This window comes from Anser anser, assembly GCF_964211835.1.
Source record: "Anser anser genome assembly, chromosome: 1".
Classification (NCBI taxonomy): Eukaryota; Metazoa; Chordata; class Aves; order Anseriformes; family Anatidae; genus Anser; species Anser anser.
The window spans coordinates 90,912,095-90,930,978 of NC_139720.1; the positions used below are offsets into that span (position 1 = coordinate 90,912,095).

Sequence of the window (18,884 nt, forward strand, 5' to 3'; positions counted from 1 at the left end):
AAAAAATTCAAAATTGTTTTAATATTTTTTAATATTAGAATATTTAATAGTCAATACAACTTTCTTCAAATTAAGAGCAAATGGAAATGGACTGTGATCCATCAATATTTTTTCTTAAAAAACAAAACAAAACAAAACCACTGTTGTCCTATAGTAGATACTAGCTAGCAGATAATGCTTATGGGTACCACAATGCTTTTAGAATCAAGGCAGTTGAAACAAAGTTTGTAATAGACTTCAAAGTTTTATATAGAATAATAATGCTACAGGACAATGCAAACAGTACTCTTCCTTTACAGGGTAATTCTTCTGGAATAATATTGGCAGAAGTTCAAGCAAAAGATTTGGATCACTCTTTTACTTCCTTGTAAGACTCTGTTGTAGACACAACTCCTCTGAAACAGCAGTTAGTAAACGGAGCTTTACCGAAGCATTGAATGTAAAAAGAAATATTTACAAAAGCAAAAACTGAGTTCGTAAGATTTAGGTGTTTGCAAAGGAAATGCTTTCCTTCTACACATTTTCTGTTACAGCCAGTGAACTATTTTGCTTTAACTTTTATAGGATTGTAGGACATTCCATGATCATCCTGAATTCTCATAAAATTATTAAAGATTAAACATAGAAGATCTTTTTTTTCATGTTTGACAACTGATAATTTTGCATTTAGAGAGTCAAGCATTCAATTTATTCTTTAGTTACTGGGACAAAAAGAAACTGGAACAGCAGCATTTTTCACAAAACAGAAATCTCACAAATCTATCAGCTCTAATAACTGCCCGACATATTCAGATATCATTTTTCCTTACAGAAATACAGACAAACAACCTCTGAATTATGCCTTTCATTGGCTGTCTTGAGTGCCCAAAAAGACAACTGAAGAAACAGATTCTCCAGTTAATGAAAATGATGCTTGCTGTCAACAGTCTCATGAGCTGCTAATAAACAGCCAGTGCATTACACTCTTAGAAAACACTAAGATATTACTTGCCATGAGAACCATTGTGATCCGTCTCACTTTTATATAGAGCAGTGAAAGCTAGAACACCTTGAATATACCAGATCTCCATTATAAATAAAGACAATTTTACCAGCAAAACAAATGAGAAGTAAATTCAGAATTTCACATTTACTATCTCAAAGAATTGCCAGATCAGAAGACATATTATACATTTGAAATTTTATGTCTAGTTGTCTGCAACTCATCAGACAGCCCTGTATTTCCACACTAGGGGGGTGGATCCTGAAAAGAGACAAGCTAGCTTCTCAATTTCTTTTTTCAGTTTAGAGACCCTCTTGCCAGAAACAGCCTACCTTCATCACGCTTTTAGGACTTGCAAATCCATTGGACCTAGGCCTGCAACTGAAACTTCACCAAGCTATTCATTCACACAAAACAGCAAATCTCTGAGAATACCCAAATGACAGACTGGCTGTTGAACAGCTCTTTTACATAGCTGTGTTTCAGAACCAAACCGTACATACCACATGGTGGTTTGCCACTAAGTTCTAACATCTCATCATGCAACAATGAAAGACAAAAACTCTATGTGAGGAGTGATAAGATACATACTTTGCACCCATCTCTTTTTCCAGACATTAGTCCTGCACAAAACATCCTAGCTGTGATAATCCCGTATGTGGAATGACATAGTGATTGGTCAATAATTTCTACTTCTGCTTTCTGAAGAATCGCAGCACCTTCCTCCCCTGGAAAACAAAATGAAAGAAGGATGATTCAACAGAGCTTAACATATTACTTGTCTAGTGAAGGCAAAACCAAGAAGTCTTCAGAAAATATCCCCACATACTTTTGAACTCCAAGCTGTTTCGTATTGCAAACAACTAACTCCCAAAAGCACAGAATTCTTCTTCTATCAGGCATTTGTGTAACGTGATCATGGTCCCTTGGCCACACCAAAGACAATGGCCTAATCATGAGGGTTGTCCAAAAAGTCTTTTGCAAAATGTCTCAAGATTTACTAATTTGGGAAGATTCTACTCTGGGAAAAAAATAGAATCTTATAAAGGTATTTGGATTTTAACAAGACAGATCTGCAGTTAGGGTGGTGTTTGAAGAGGCTAGATCCAAAACTAAAATCACAGATCAGTGTTACACATCAGAAATCTCTTTTGGCAGCTGAAAACTTTAGACATATCTCAAATTCTGCCCTCTATCCAAATGGTTTGTTAAAAGCCATCTTTTCTGCAAAATATGCATTTTTGGTAAAGCAGAATTAAACTGAACTGTTCCGTCCTTTCAGCACAAAAGCTGTAATAATATCATGAGGTCCTCTCAAAAAAGGGTATAGCCAAAGAAATTTCACCAACATAGTCAAACATGCAAATTTCAGGTTTGTTTCATGTTTAGCTAAAGGTAGTGTATACTAAAATATACACTTATTTAAAAGACTGATTTGACAAATTATGTAAACTGATGAAGAAAAAGGGAAAGAGGAAAACGAAGAGGGAAATGAAAGAGGAGCAAAGGGAAAAGAACACTTCTTCTCTCCTTTTTGAGGTATCGGGTTCATTTTTCAAATCATCATGTTTTAAAATTTCATAGATGACTAATCAATAGGTCAAGGAGACATCATACTACACATTTGTATCAAAATCATGATATGGTAGGATGGTTGTACTTGGTTCACAACCATACATTCTCACAGCTACTTGCAGAGCCCAAACGTAATTTGGAAGATGGTGATTCTGGCTGAGAGCATCAAGTCAAAATACTGGAGGCTGCCTCCTTGCTGCTACACTTCACCACGTGTTTGCTTCTCCCACTGTCATCTGAGAGTGGAGGGACAGCATGGAGACAGCCACCCTGAGATGGCAGGCAGAGCCAGGCCAGGGCAGCCCTGGAGGTGCAGGCAAACTGCCTAAGTCAGGTCCATCCCAGCAGACTGGAGGTTTGGAGTGGTGGTGGTTACACGACTGATGCTGGAAGAAGTGTTCACACCTGTGTTTCCTCATCTGGGGGCATTTCAAAGGCAGATTTTGTCTTTCAGGCATAGACTGCCTGGGCTGCCGCTATCACAGAGCCTACCCAACAGCACACAGGTGCTGGCAGCCACCATACCATCACCCAGTCCTTTCCTAAGCCCTGCTTTCTGTTACTGGATGACTACAACAAGGGACAAAAGGTACTAGCACTTGTGCAAAAGAAAAGGCAGCCTGGGACAAGGTGTGGGAGGGAGCCAGCCCACCGTTACAGGGGCAGCCATTTTGTCAATAGGGTGTCCATTTTGTCATGCCACACTGTGAGGGTACAGCTGGTGGTGCCTTGCAGGCAGCTCCATGCCTCAGGGCTCATCCTGAAGAGGTTGAAGGCAGGAGTAGGGAAAATTAGGTTCATTCCCCTGCAGCAGGCAAGGAAGAGCCTATTTAGGCAGGTTAATGAAACTCTAACAAAGAGGAGAAACAACACTCTATGACTTAAGGAAGAATGCAGCTCCCTGCCAATCTTAACCAACAGAAGCACAGAGTACTTCCAGATCTGCAGGACTGGCAGCTAATTTTCATAAGTGTATAAAGCTACATACATATAAGAACCTACTTCCAGAGGAAACTAGATTCAATACATTACAATTTTCTGCATGCTTCAGGCATGCAAGAACAGCAGGTGTCCTGCACACAAACCTGCAGCTGATCACCTGGGGAAGAAAAAGTTAACTCAACTGATGGTATTAAACTCACCCACTTCCTGCTTTTGGCCCCAACCTGTTATCCAACATTTGTCACCTCTGTGGACTTTGTGTGAAAATGGAGGTACGCAGATTGGCTGAATGACGTGGCTCATTGTTTCTGGCCATGGTTTGCTCAGCTGTAGCAATGCAATGTCATAGTCATAGTTCCTGCTGTTGTAGTATTCATGGACAATGATCCGTCTCACTGAAGACACAAACTTTGCATGGCCTTGTGTTTGCATCCCCAAGTGAGCACGCCACGCTCTGGGGTCAGCCAGCCTGGTTGGGAGCAAAACCACATGCCATCTCTTCAAAAAGTACCCCATAATGCACCACCCCCCCCAACAGTGGGCCAAGGAAATAAGGGCACATCACACCTTAGTACAGTTCAAACTCTGGAAGTTAAGTGTTCCAGAACACTAGTGATATTTGGGATGGGGGGGGGGGGAAGACTGCTTACTTGCTCCCTTGAAAGCAGTGAGCTGCAGATACAAGCCATTCTTTTGATATCACTGATGCCCCACAGTAAGCAGCTCCCATAAAATGGAGGCTGACCTGCCATGGCCATTCACCTTCCTTTGTATTTGTACCACCTACAATCCGAGAGATGAGATTGCTGCTCTTGCTGCTGCCACAACCTGAAAGGGATATTTCAAGTTACTATCTCTGACCTGTGTGCTTTCCTTTAATGAGGGTGCTTCCCACATAGTGCTTGAAAGAATCTTGCACTTTAAAATGTTTTTAAGTTAATTTCCTTGCCCCGATAGAAAACTTGTCTGTCCATCTAGTCTGTTCCTGAAACAAGAGACGACATCATAAAAAAAGTCACTGGCCTGGGAGATAAAACTTTCTATTGTAGCTCTGCCACAGAAATTGGCCTCTAAATCTTTCTTGCGTCAGAAATGTCAGAGGATCCATTGATTTAACAAGCATCACAATTAATATGTAAAAACAGACAATCCCTCATCTCTTTTTACTACTCATTTCAGTTAGTCCTGAACTGAAAGGAGTGCTTCTGGAGGGAAGGAAGTTCAGGAGCATCTGCATACTTATTTCCAAATTATTGCCAAAAATGAGTATGAGAAAGATACTTATAGTATCAGCTATGTATGCAGAGTTTGGTCATTTATTACTTCAGAAACCAGGTAATCCAATCACTAATTTGCAATGGAAGCAACTGGAAGTCTGAAAGCATTGTATATTGCTAACTCAGAAGTGAGTAAGTCATGCCTCATCACAAAAAGCTTCACACTATTTTGAAGAAGGATTGTGCTACAGGACCTTGTATCCTTCTCTTACAGGCATATAAAGCCTCGGCTCAGGAGTTTTAGTCCCACGCTCCCATGGACAGGTGCTAACACTTCCCAGCACCCAACCAAAGAGTCAAAAGCAGCATTAGCATTTCCGAACTCAAGTAGGCATATAATTCATCTTTTAAGATTCCGTACTTAATCCAAGGCAGGTGCTGGCAGGTTTAACATATAGGTAGCATTGCAGGAACAGCTGAAGGCCAGACAAAATACCCTAGGACATTCAGTTTAAGCAAATGAATTCTAACCCATTTTTAAAATTCCTACTGCAGTAACAATCATGTTTATATATATATATATATATTTACACTGTATAATATATATTATTTTACATATTATATATGTAATATATTATATAATATCTGAATGTTTTATATTATTAATGCCATATATATATAACAATATAAAAGAGCCAAAAAAAGTTGTGCAGCGGTTACTTTAGGAAGGTTTAAGATTATAACCTAGACTGATATTATGAGATATAGAGATCTTCACCATCAAGAGACAGAAATGAAACATTGTGTTTCTCACTGCAGATATAGCACTCCAGCAGTATAAATACTGTCTGACTCCAACTAAATTACTCAACTCTGCTGGAAGCTGTAAGAACACTGCCTTTCCAGCTGGCCAAGTTAATTCTGCAATTACCCCAGGTTCTCTGTTCCCTAATCTAGCTGCAATAAACATTATAACTAAGACTCCTCATAGCGGTAAGCCCAATTTCCCACAAACACTGCAACCAGACCTGACATAAGCTGGTAGCAGACTGTTATCCTACTATCACTGAGCAGATACAATAAAAACCTCACTATGTGCTGCTGTATGAGTTATACAAGCTCCGAAAGAGGAAGAAATAAAAAGGCTTTCAAGTGTGAAATGTCTGAAGTTCAAACAAGTGGGAGGGACTTACTGCAGCTGCTTTCATCACTTCCATCAGTACAGTCCAGGGTCCCATCGCATTTTGCATTTTTTTTCTTAATGCATATGTTATTCCTGCACTTAAATGTGTGATTGGTGCAAGGAATACCTGAAATAGTTGTGTGGATAAAAAAAGGAAGAATATTGGACCAGGTTTACCTGTCTACACATCTGCATACATTAAATTCATACATGTATCAACAGGCAGTAGGGAACGTAGCAAGAAAGCACTTGGTCTGAGACGGCTTAAGCCAGCCTTTAAGTTGAACAAGCTATTCAAGTAGAGCTGCATCTAAACTAGTGCCTGCATCAAGCTGGCAGTGTTTTTGAACATGGATTTCCTCTCATCTGTTCTCAAAGCACTAGTGAGCATAAGTATACTATCAAAAACTTGCCAGTAGAGTAAGTGCTAGGCAAGAAAGAAAAGAACATCCAGTACTCTGGAAATAAACCCTCTTTATATCTCAGCATTACCTGTGAAACAAAAGGTGGCAGTGAAAGCCATCTTACTAATTGTAGCCAGTTAAACTGCATTCCCAACCCTGGTGTTTTCCTATTTCTCTGTGGCTTGCAATAAAGGATTCCACTGAAAAGCAATCTGTTTTTCTTCTTCACATAAAGAAATATCCTGTAACCATTTACACAGACTGTCAAAGTTAAAAAGGTCATACATATTAACATTTCTTTTAAAATGTTTATTTAAAAACTTGCAGCACTTCTTGGTTGGGCTCCCTCTCACATGCTATGGTGTCCATTGGTTCTAAGTTAAAGAAATGGCAGATTGAAAACTTTCCTGTGCCTACTGCCAGACTTACACTTACATTGCATTTTAAAATACATTAGCCTTATAAGCCTGAAAACTGTTCCAAAGAAACAGTCCTCTTTATAGTTATTTTACTAAATGGTAATTTTACTAAATGGTAAAACAGATCCAGGAAATCATTTGCAAAGATTTTACTTTAGGGAGATAAAATTTGGGAATCAAACTTTAGGTTTCTAGATCCCCATTTGTGGTAGTATTTCAACAGAATTAGATGTTCACGATCTCCTTAAAAAAATTAAATCAATAACTGTTTGTTTACAGGCATATCAGAAAACTGAACAGAATTATATATCCTGTGTTAGATTTGATAGTGCCTCTTAGCTCTTTGAATACTGCATCAAGTATTTAAATCAAGACTGAATAAATGATAGAAGGGGAAGGAAGAAAAAAAACACCACCAACAACAAAAAAAAGAGTAGCCTTACTGTTGGTACAGTTCTGCTCATCGTTTCCATTCTCACAATCACTTACTCCATTGCAGGCAAGCAAGTTATCCTGTATCGCAAAGCTGGAGTTACAGTTCCACTCAGGGACAACTTTAAAACATGAGTCAAATCAGTTTCAGAAGCATACTTATAATGCTAACACTACTCTTCTGACCATGTCCAGGTATCACTTTCATAGCTCATTGCACTCTACAAGGATGAGTATGAGTGCTGCATTATGCATAGGGAAAATAAAGTGCAAAAAGACTTCAGTAACCCATCCCAGTTCACCCATTGCCCCAAGTGGAGTGGCTCATGCTCTTTCAACCACTGACATTTATCATCACTCTCATCTATTCTATCCACAATTTCTCATTTCCTCATGAAAATAATTCATCTCAAAAATAGGATGTAACTTTATAAGCATTTATCCCAGAAAGAAAACCTGAATTCCAACCTCTAACAATTATTCTTGCACATTAATTCTCTTCCTCTTGCTTTTCTATGTCATACCTTCTAAATTCTTAGTTCTTTCCTGGGCTGATTAATTATGAATTAAACATGCAAGACACCAACTGATAGTCTGAATCTGGAAACTCAAAGAAAGCTAGAAACATCTCTTTTTTCCTCCCCTCTAAAAGTTTCACCTTTTTTTAGCTGCCTTTTAAGACTTCAGACTAAAGAATACATTTAGGGGGTTTTGCGTCCAGATCTCTAGTAAATAAATACAAACCACAAAAGAGTTCATCACTTTCGTCAAAGCAATTGTTTATCCCATCACAGCGCTGCATCTGCTGGATGCATAAGCCTGTGGAGCACTTGAAATATCCAGGTGGACATGCTGGAGGTTTAACAAAAAAAGTAAACAAACAAAAAAGCAGCTTAGAATGCCTTCTTCTAAAGGACACTCTCACTATCAATAGCCAGTAAGTTAGTATACTGTATTAAGGTGACTTATGAATTACAGAAATGTTAGCCTTTTAACATAAAGTCATGAAGTTAGCGTCTTTTTTACATACTCCACAGATATCCAATGCATAAAAGAGCGCTGGTGTGGTAAATAGCTATGACTAAAAAACATTGTTTCTCTACTACTTTCACATCAATGTTTATAAGACTAACATAGTAAAAAGTTTCAGTAAATAGTTGTCTGTTTCGGGACTTGAAAAATCTGATGGTTGAAAAACAGTTTTAGAAACTCTTTGAGATGTTTTTTAGCTCAGATTTCTGCTTACACACAAAGCATTTAAACCAATGGAAACGCTGGAATAAGCAGTTGGTTATTCAGTACAGTTCATTATTGTGTTCATTACCTGGAGCTGTTTATGGTAATAGGAAGATTGTTTTCATTGCAAATAGGAATAACAGGTTTCAGCTGACTGACACACATCATCTGACAGATTCCAGTGTATGACATGAAATTTTTTCAGGTTTTACTAAATAGGAAGTAAATAGCTAGCAGAGCTATTGGCACAGGTAGAAGCTAGTGTGGGGCTTGAGGAGTTCACCAGGCCCATGCATGCTCTGGCCACACAGGAAGCTTTAAGAGCTGTGCAGAAGAGAAAAGACTGTGTGTGCACAGGAAACCAGAGCATGCTGCACATGCCCACAAACCTTTGCCACATAGCCTTGATGTGCTATAAAAGGCTCTTTTCTAGCCACCTAAAAAAGTAAAATCAGCAAATAAACAACGCAACATCACAATTTCATGCATAAAGATAGTTAAGTCCCACTGAACCTGAAATGTTCAGTTTTACAGGGCTGAAATACAAAGATGGGTTGAAAAAAATAAAAATCCATCTTACGCTGGCTGATATTATAGCTGCCATACTCCACCAGAAGTGGCTTCTCTGACACCTTTGAACTGCACTGAAGCTCAACATTAACAGCAGAACTTGCAATGTGAAAGACTGTTTGGTGATCGACATAGTAACCACAGTACCTAAAAGAAATCAAAAGTTCTAGAGCAGCCTTCGCATCAGGATTGCCTTACATACAATTTTAACATCAACATTACAATACAGTCAGCTAGCACACTTTAATTAAGAACCAACATCTAAAAGAGTACCCAAGTTCTGAAAAACATTACTCATGATCCACCATTCCTCAGTGCAATATCCTGCACACGTTCAAGCAGAATGTTTCACCAGAAAGTTGAGAAGACTGTCAAACACGGTACTTTTGTCAACACTGCTGATAATTACCTTCAAAAGATTTGAATTTTGGCAAAGGCAGAAGCAATTTGGTGGGAAGGGAAACATCAGCATAGTTTAGCTGCTCTCATTTTGAGGAGTACTCCTAACAAAGAGCGCACAGGGCATTGGTCTGACTACATTGGAGGCAGAGGGAAAAAGATTTGGGGAAACTAGAAATATTTCTAGGTAGACACCCAGCTTAATAGCATTAAGATCACAAAGTTTAACCTTTGAAAGATGTCTTCAAATAAGTAGTCTAGATGAAAAGATTCCTTGGATGTGCATCTATGTTAAGCAGCCATTTTGGCAAAGAGCTTCCTTGAACTTCTGCCTGGGTGCCACTTAACTTGGAGGAACCTAAAAGAACCTTCAGAGATACCAAAGACATTGCAACTGGCATTTATATGCTACTCTGGCTAAGGAAAACCAACAAACAAACTCCAACCTCTTTAAAAGGATAAGGTCGCTGTATGATGGTTTGAAAAGTAGAGACCATTTTAAGTGTAGGAAAACTTTGAAGATTGACAGTTTAGGTTGCACAAGAAGTAGAAATAAAAACCCGTCTCCTCTGTCCCACCAAACCAACCCAGAAACTCAACACTTATAAGGAAGACATGTGGCTTCAAGACTCCTGTCGAGAGAAGTACTTACTAGGCTAAATAGATATAAGAGCAGAAGCAGCTGTATTGATTCTTGGCACATTTAGCATATACATTTCCTTGACAGTAGCGCAAAGGAACACAGTGCAGTTCAAGTGATCTTGAACAACAAAATGAGTTATTTTATTGATAAATGTATTACTGCAGTATTGTCCTGAGATAAATATTTTTCTCATTTATTTGGCAACACCAAAAGGATAGCTGAGAATGAAGGGGAGCCATTGCATTGCTTCAGTGCTGCTCTTCAATCAATGAATGCATGGAAATTGGGCAGTGATTTCCATGGGGATGGATGCTGTCTGATGTCCTGTGCATCCTACTGAAGCATGCCATAGGAAGCGGCCACCCTTGCTCATACATTTTCCCTAAGTGCTTTGTTTCACGCTGTGAAAATGAAACATCCTTTTAACAGGTCTAGGAGGTAACTCCAACAATGTCAAAAATAAATGAACATAACAATAGACCGCTCTCACACATCCTGAAGACAGCGTCAAGGAATGTTTTACAGCTTTCTACTATAGTAAAGTTAACTGTTGAGGGAACAAAACCAAAATCTGTCAAAGCTAAGAGTGAAGACCTTCCTGCTACAGAAAGTCTTCTTCTCGCTTATTTTAATGTCTGTCATGTCATCACTGTCCCCAGCCTAAAACAGCCCGCCTAAGCGCATAGCATAAGGTTTGCAAGCCATCTGATTCTCCTTAACTAACCCACAGATGTTTTCTGTTTCTCCTTCTGTCAGTTACTTGGACACAACTTCCCTCCAACAAACCTTGACACCATCTCAAAAAAATATATATATAAAAAAGTCACAGACTGCTTTATGTGGGTGAGAAGCGGTCAATTCAATCTCATCTCACCAGCAATCGAGGAAGCTCCTGACCATCTGTGGAAGAGCTGAGACAGCTAGACGAAGGAAGCTGTGTCCTGTACACAGTGAGAAATGTCATATGCTTTGGGGGTTTGTAGGAGAGCTGCATATCCTTGTGAGCCTTCTAGTAGTGCTTTACTAGCCCTTTTTCCAGGCCAACAGAAGTTGCAAAGCACCATCTGTAACTCTGCAGCTGTGCTAAAGAAAGAAAAAAATGGTGGTCCTGTCCCATACACTGAAGCAGGGAGTGGGTTGCCTTTTCAGGGGATGAATAGATGTGTGCACCCTGTTGCAGGGTGAGTGGGACATTGCACCAAGGCATTTAAAAACAAAACAAAACACTGGCTATTTCTTAGCTCCCATACATCTCTAATGTTCTGCTCACAAGGGACTAGCTGATCTCTCTGCCAATGAGAATTTTAGCTAAAGCGGTTACTCAGCTGAAATTCTTCCAACTGGGCAGATCAACACACACACATCCTCTGGAATAACAACAGGAACAAACTGAATGGTCATGTTCACTGCCTCTGGTTAGATAAAGCTGACCCTAGAAGGTTGAAAAAAACCTTGTCTGCACCATATTCATGGTCACAGTCTTAGTGTACAAAAATCAACTTTCTGAATCTTCCTAACCTTTTTGACACAAGGTAGCAGAATGTGCATGCTCTAAGTTGCAATTGCAGGGAGCTGAAAAACTGGTGTGTTTTGCCGTTTGCTTCCCTCCACATCCCAATTTCATTAACCATTAAAGTTTGGAGGGAAAAATGCAAATATCAAAACATTTCATACTTTGTCATTATTTCCATGGAAAGTAAGCACAGAAATAAAGATCACTGAGTTCAGTTCTGTGAAAAAGACATTTTCTAAAGAAAATTCATATTGGCCTACTTACATCAGCAGTAACTAGCAACTGAAATTAGAAGCATGCATTCTTCTGCAGTACTTTAAAACTAGCCCCAAATGCATTTCGGAAGACATTTGATTCTGTGAAATGTTTAATCGGTAAGCTTATTTAAAAGCTGGTCTTTCATAGAGAGAATCTTTGTAATACAAACCCATCATCAGTTTTTTCTTCAGATTTTGCCTCTATTTGATGCATCTCTCAGCAATCTCTAACATCTCAAATCCTTCCAATTATGCCATAAAAAGAAGACCAAAAGAAACACACAAACGCTCCATGTTGTCTGTTTTGACTGGCTTTTTTCATGCCCATGTTGTCCAGCCACCAATTGCTATCAAGACAATGTTGATAACATCATGAAAACTGACTTTTCTCTCTATATAAGTACAATATAGCTTAGTTTCAGTGGCGAGTTCAGAAATTCAGTTTCAAGTCTGATCTTATTGATGTTTCCATTTGAACAAAATTTTTAAAAATAGAGTCCCACTTCCCAAATCTAGCCTCGCCTCATCATCCAGTGACTGAAAGATGATTTTTAAAATTGCAGAAAAAAAATGGGTAGAAAAAGTATATGAAAAAGCAGCAGTAGCAGCAGTATTTAAATACAAACCACTTAAATATGGTGTGTCTTGGCAATCAATCTGCGCGGTGTCTCTTTCAAGAGCCCATGACTGGAAAACAGAAGCAGTTACTCTTCTACTCCCAATAATCTCATTGTAATACCTTTTCACTGAAAAGTTAATTAGGTTCAGTGTCCTCGTTAGCAATCATAGAATTAAGTTACACCTAAAAGTTTTTTTTTTTTTTTTAAACAGACCTTATTCAGTGATCACAGAAAACCCGAAACTACATTAGGGTTTACTGGACATCAATTTTCACCCACTCTTCCCATTTCTTTCCCTTAAGAGAGCACCAAGGGCCCTTATTTTCAGCTTTTCGGTACTTTTCATTAGAATTTTTTTTTATTCTATTTATGAAGATTCAGTTACATTATCAGCCAAAGTGAAACAAGAATTATAAGAGGCACCAGCGATGTATCTCTGCCTTTGTGTAAACTTTCCAAGTGAACTGCAGTAGTGATGGGAAAGCCTGTTTTGGTAATGTTAGTTTAGTAACTCATGCAGAAGTACTTACATGTGTTCGTTAATTTTCCACCATCCTCGTTCACAGCCTTTAATATTCTTCTCACTGATGGTATAGTTATGAAACTTCAGAGCTATACCAAGGTTCTTCTGTGGAGTCTGTTGTGAGTAAGAAGGACAGTGCATGCAGGCTTACTTTTCCTTTTGTGGATATAGCACATGAAAGTCTTTAGTCCCAGCAATTATAGTGCTTGGCAGTGCCAAGCTCTGGGAGCTGTGCTGACTTCCCCAGCTCAACAGCCAGCACCTGAGACACCCGCCAGCTATTCAGTCCTCAGCAAAAGGAAAGGTTGGCAAAGGGCCACCACAGCTGCAGGCTCTCTTCCCCTCTGGCCAATAGCCCTTTCATCTTCAAAAAGCCACTGGCTGTAGACAGAAGGCAGCTTGTGTGTCAAGATCAAAGCATTCAGACATATCCAAATTTACTTGTGCAGGGACAGACAGCCCCAGCAGATTGTTAGCTGTACCGAATACCTGTACTACCTTGGGAATGCGGGGAGTTATTTCTACCACAATATTGTAGTCTTTGCTAGCACCTGTTCAGCCAAGGACTTGCTAGTATTTTACAGAATGTTTTCACTGGCAGTATCATGAAGATTTATGATTAATTATAGCTTCCTTTATTAAAAGGAACAGAACCTTTAAAAAATAACATGGCCATGTTTTGCAAAAGCAAGGGCTGATTCAGGGCAAGAATCCAGAAATGAAGATTCTTCTCCTTCTTTCTCACAGGAAATATATAATATGGGAAATGAGGGAAATTTCAACATTGAACTATGGGGAAATTAAACAGTTTTAGGAAATAGTATGGGCAACTCCCAAGACTAAACTGGGCAACCTTTCCCTGAGAAGTCCAGGCTGAATTGAGGACATGAAGTTAAGCAAAAAAGTCATTGACTTAGTTTTCTAGAGGGAGAAAAGGATGTAGGTCCTAGTTAACTAGACTTCATTCAAATTGTTATAATTCTACTTGGGCAACCAGTAGCTTAAGAAGGAAGATGGGCAAAGAGTAGACTGTATTGTATCCACTGCCTTGTTCTTTAGAGATAAAAACCCGTGGATACCAACCAGGTACCATAAAAGCTCCCAGAAATATCAATCTTGCAGTTTGTTTTATTTGCGGTTTTGGAGACTGATCATGCTGTAAAAGAGGATGTACTAATCAATTTTGTTCAGACACCACACCACACAGGGAAGAAGGGCAACACTTAACAGAAAGAACAAGCTCGAGGCCATCCAGAAAACAAAAGAGAGCTAAGGCAGTGCATAAGGTTATGCATTTGAAGGCTGACTAATAAGAAGCACTACAATAAATTGCGAGCTTGAGAATTTGAACCAGTAAAGAAGGATAGAGATTTTGCATAGTCAATCACAGTATGACTGTAATGCACTAACATAACTTGACTGTGATGGGGAAACCATAAATCAAAGATCATCAGGTGCTACATTTCTGATAGCAGAAAACCTACTATCAGATTTTCTGGGATAACTGGTAGAGACAACAAGGTGTGACAAAATTAACCAGAAATTTAAATTTGTTTAAGATATTTGTTTTCAGGAAAGTACCTGAAAAGACACAGAGAAAGGATACTAGGGAAAAAAAAAAAAAAAAAGACGAAGAAAAAGGTCTGTGGAGTTGTGCTGATTGGACAGACCATCTTTGAAGACAAAAATTCGATTTATTTTGCATAACATAGGAGTTATTAGAGAAGCAGCAGTACTAACTAGGTTAGAGGACAAAAGTTTATTTTTGGTCTCCCCCCCAAATTTTGGGGGTTGGAAAGAGGGGAAGAAAAAACATGTAAGTCTTGCATTCTCTTTAGTGAAGCAATTCTGTAAGCTGAACATCAAAATCTATTTCATCTCAGCTCTTTACCTTTGTAACAAATAGGACAGCTTAGGAATTATGTTCTCTTTGTTAAGAATAAGGGCAAAGAAAACAAAATAACTGTGCACAACGGCTATTCAGCTGTGCTATTTCCATAAAGTACCACATCTATGAGGATGCAGATTACTCCCTACTCAATTGTTCCTTCTATATGGACAGGCACTGTATGCTCAGAAAAAAAAAAAAAAAAAAAAAGTAACAGTGCTTAGAGAGAGAGAAATCTGTATTACCTGGAAGTTCCATGCACAAAGGCATTTTGGAGGGTAATAGCTTGGGTAATAGGGACTTGTGATTCTCCCTTCATACCCAATCTTCTCTTTTGTTGCTATTGCTTTTCCACACCCTAGGGAAAAAAAAAAAAAACAGAGGAGGCAAGAGTTGCTAAATCTTAATCTATTTCCAACAAAGCTATTCAGTGGGCTAGGCATTCAATTTTATCACAAGTGTTTCACTGTAAAACAGAACAGCTACGGAGTTATGTTTATCTAGGTTAGGATTGTAATAAATTCACTGTAAATCCAATGCTGCAGACAGATAAGGCTCATAAAAGTCTAGGAATGCTTTCTGAAATACTCTGCTTAGTGTGCCTCTCACAAAACAGAAAGTTCATATTGTCTGTTAGATGCTTTAAGACTGTCAGAAATTACTCTAACCTCTTGTTTCAGCTCAAAGGTTTGGGAATGACAGCATGATTTTTTGTTCTTTAAATAAAGCCCTTTACAGGGCTGTTGATTTTTATTTTGTCTATACAGGACCAGGAGAAAACATTGTCAAGCTTTCTGTCAGCTATTTCACTACAGGCTGTTCTGTGAACAAGTCTTAGTGAGCAGTGTTGGACATCAAGGCATCCACATCACAGTAGTACATGAGGATCTCTAGTCTTAAAATGCAACCAGTTAGAACAAGAATGGACGTGATTATCTAATCAGCCTCCCAGAAGCCAAAATGTCTTTTTATTAAGGATTAAGACAACTCATTAAAGCAAACAAAACAAACAGTAAAAATATAGCCCTGAATTTAAAGTTACTTATGATGCAGAATTCATCACATGCTTTTATGAGGGCATTTCAGTGCTTAGTTATTCTCACCTTCTGCTTACCTTATGTAGCACCTTTCTGAGCAGCTTAATTACAGCCTAATTTCCTTGTATTGGATTGTGTTATACTTGTGTCTTTGTGCTGCTAGGGTGACAATCCTTGTACTATTTGTGATTATGACCAAACCATTTCTTAAAGCTTTGAGCAATAAGAAGCAGAAAAGAGACTTGATGACCAAACATCACTGAATCCTTTGTGTTAATGAGGCAGAGACCAACAGCAAAAGGCAGACAGAGCTACTGAAGCTTTGTACTCTGAAAGTAGTTTTCAGTGCTAAGCAATTTCCACCTTTAACATCATCGCCAAGTCCCAAAGTAGGAGAAAGACCACAGCCACACCTGGAATAACAACTCCATCTACTGGCACATTGCAGTCCTGACCAATTGAATTCAGCCAGGGTTGGTTTCAGCCTTCTATATGTTTGTATTTCATATAGACAGATAATCCAAACAGCTGAAATTACTCAAGAGGAAGGCAGCCACTTAGTAATGCAGAGGAGTTGAAGAAGAGAGACAGGGATGTGGGAGGAAAAACAAACAAACAAACAAAAAACAGAGATACAGATTTGCAAGGAGTCATTTGTCCATAGGAACATGCTAGCCACGTGGGGCTTTGAGATGAAACAATACAACAAATGCGTTCCCAAACACATTACAAACCTACTTTCTTGTGTAATGACCTCAAAATAGCCATGGAATTCCTTCCGTTCATTTATCTGTGCTGCCTTAAACATTACCAGCATGAGGTTATTTGTGGACACAAGTGACACCAGTGAATCGGCTGGCTCGCACGCTCTGAGGAGGAATAATGGAGAGTACATATCTAAGCCATTTGTATCAACAGTACATTGCTCTCATTCTTTGCTTTCCACTGCTACAGTACTCATGTACTTCAAAGCCTAGTGGGGGAAAAAACAAAAAGCCATGCTCTTATGCACGGAAGTATACTTCTTAAAAGGCCAGTTAGAAACACCTGGAACCTCTACAGGTACTAGTAAGTGAACGTCATCTGCTGCTTTACAGAGAAGTCAGTGAATGTTTCAGGTCACTGGAGAACAGATCTCTAAGATGACTGGAAGGCTCTCTTTTGAGACTTATATACACACCAACAGGCCAGAGAAAAGGCTTTCAATGGTCAAAACACTGAGCTCTTCATCCACTTGATGGAGATGCTCCCCTCACCTTCCAGTCTGACAGAGTCCTGTGGAATTAGTTACCAGGAATTTCATTCAAAAATTCCCAAACAAAAATTCTAGATCATAAAAGATAAAAATAAGTAGTAGTTCACATGCCTTGATACATCAGTTTCAACTCTAGATTTTAATAACGGTCTGAACAACTCAAATAAAGCAGCTTAAAAAGGCACTAAAGAAAAAGATAAAGTATACAAAGAATCAGGATACTTAGTTTTACAACTTCAGTCTTCCTAAGAACACTAGTCTTCATAGGGAAGTAAAGTTCACTTATAGGATGGAATTTTGACTACTTGTTTTAGTTAACATGTTTCCTGACAAGAAAAATTCCACCCAGCAATGTATGAACTTTTCATATTTTGATATGTAGGTGAGGATACAGTCTATCTGAAGAATAACAAAGCATCTGAAGAATATTTAGCTATCTCTTTAATTACTTTTCCACTTTTGGGGGGGAAGTAATTTTGGTGTTCTGTATATAACATGAAGATCAGAGTACTTTAAACAAAGCAAAAAAAAACAACAGATGACAAATCTTCAGGAAAAAAAGAACGTCAATGACTTCTCAATTAAAATTTTACTCACCGGTACAGTATCTTATGTTTGATTGGCATCAGAGAGTCATAAATGGTTAGCGAGTCAGTGATGCAGTTATCTGCTCCAATCTGAAGGGTTACTATTGAAAGACGAATAAGATGACCCACTAATGCAATCAGTTTAAGATAGCAGATCGTTCCCCCTGAGGTAGCACGTATATCCAAAGGAAAGTGCTCATGTAGACGATCAGCATGCAGATCGTACATACAGTTTGTTCCTGTGGAAACATATTACCAACACTGAACACCTGCTCTGAAACTGGTAAATCCATTTATGGGAGTACAAAAAAATCCGATATATAATTATGAAGTAAAGCAACATACAAAAGCATATCCAAACAGAAAAAACAAAGTAGCCTATGCTGCTCACTGTTTTCATCTCAGTTACAGGTCTCTGGTCAAGGAAATGTCTATTCATAAAGCTGCAGAGCTTGGCAAACAGCACTGTAAATAAAAACTTGTAGGGGTACTGGTACCAAAGCACTGCCATTCTGTACAACATATATTTGCTGTTAACAAATCTCTGTGGAACCTCCAGAGGATAAATGACTTAAACAGTTATTCCCTGGGAAACATTCATCTACTGTCAGGATAGAAGTCAGGTGCTCTCCCCTACAAGTATTTGGATATTTATTTTAAAAAAAAATATATATATATATATAGACACACATACACGTTTTCATACTACTCTAGGTTTTATAGATTAGTGCTCAAAAATCAAGCTACTCATGTTTTATGTGAAATGAGCTGGACATGCTACAACAGATTCACCTATTAATTCAGGTTGTAAGGGATGCTAGGACCTTCGCTGTTCAACTTCCTACTCAAAGCAAGGTCAAAAGGAAGTTGAACCAGGATTTTCTCATGTCAGATCCTGAAAACTTTTGCAGCATTAGAAGTCACTGATAGGAATGGAAGTACTGTGAAATATACACAGTACAGACTAGCCTACACAACCTAGTTTTACTAAAAAAATAAGTAGTAAAATAAAATCAAAATCCCATTTGTGTCATAACTTAGACAAGAGTCACCAGAAAATTACCCTACTTCCATCCAATTTTCTAATTAAGCTAATACAATTGTGGCTTTCAAGTCAAATATATTAACATCTTTGTTTCAATTTGATGTTCCAATTCCCATTCAACAAAAAGCTTAGGGATTTTTTTTGTTTGGTCATACTT

General features: G+C 38.5%; 1 protein-coding gene across 25 annotated transcripts in view; it reads right to left on the reverse strand.

Annotated features, from left to right (window-relative positions):
- TMPRSS7 (transmembrane serine protease 7) overlaps nt 1-18,884 on the reverse strand; it is a 46,105-nt gene that overhangs the window by 638 nt on the left and 26,583 nt on the right. For 24 of the 25 annotated variants that reach the window (XM_083837439.1, XM_083837438.1, XM_083837428.1 and 21 more), the window contains 11 exons: nt 17,693-17,921; nt 16,579-16,709; nt 15,049-15,161; nt 12,923-13,029; nt 8,971-9,107; nt 7,899-8,006; nt 7,166-7,276; nt 5,910-6,026; nt 4,150-4,327; nt 3,700-3,968; nt 1,574-1,710 (listed from right to left, as the gene is read on the reverse strand). In XM_083837439.1, coding sequence (XP_083693565.1) covers nt 1,574-1,710; nt 3,700-3,968; nt 4,150-4,327; nt 5,910-6,026; nt 7,166-7,276; nt 7,899-8,006; nt 8,971-9,107; nt 12,923-13,029; nt 15,049-15,161; nt 16,579-16,709; nt 17,693-17,921 — 1,637 coding nt within the window. The remainder of the gene's footprint in view (nt 1-1,573; nt 1,711-3,699; nt 3,969-4,149; nt 4,328-5,909; nt 6,027-7,165; nt 7,277-7,898; nt 8,007-8,970; nt 9,108-12,922; nt 13,030-15,048; nt 15,162-16,578; nt 16,710-17,692; nt 17,922-18,884) is intronic. The other variant, XM_083837430.1, reaches the window with a different exon arrangement.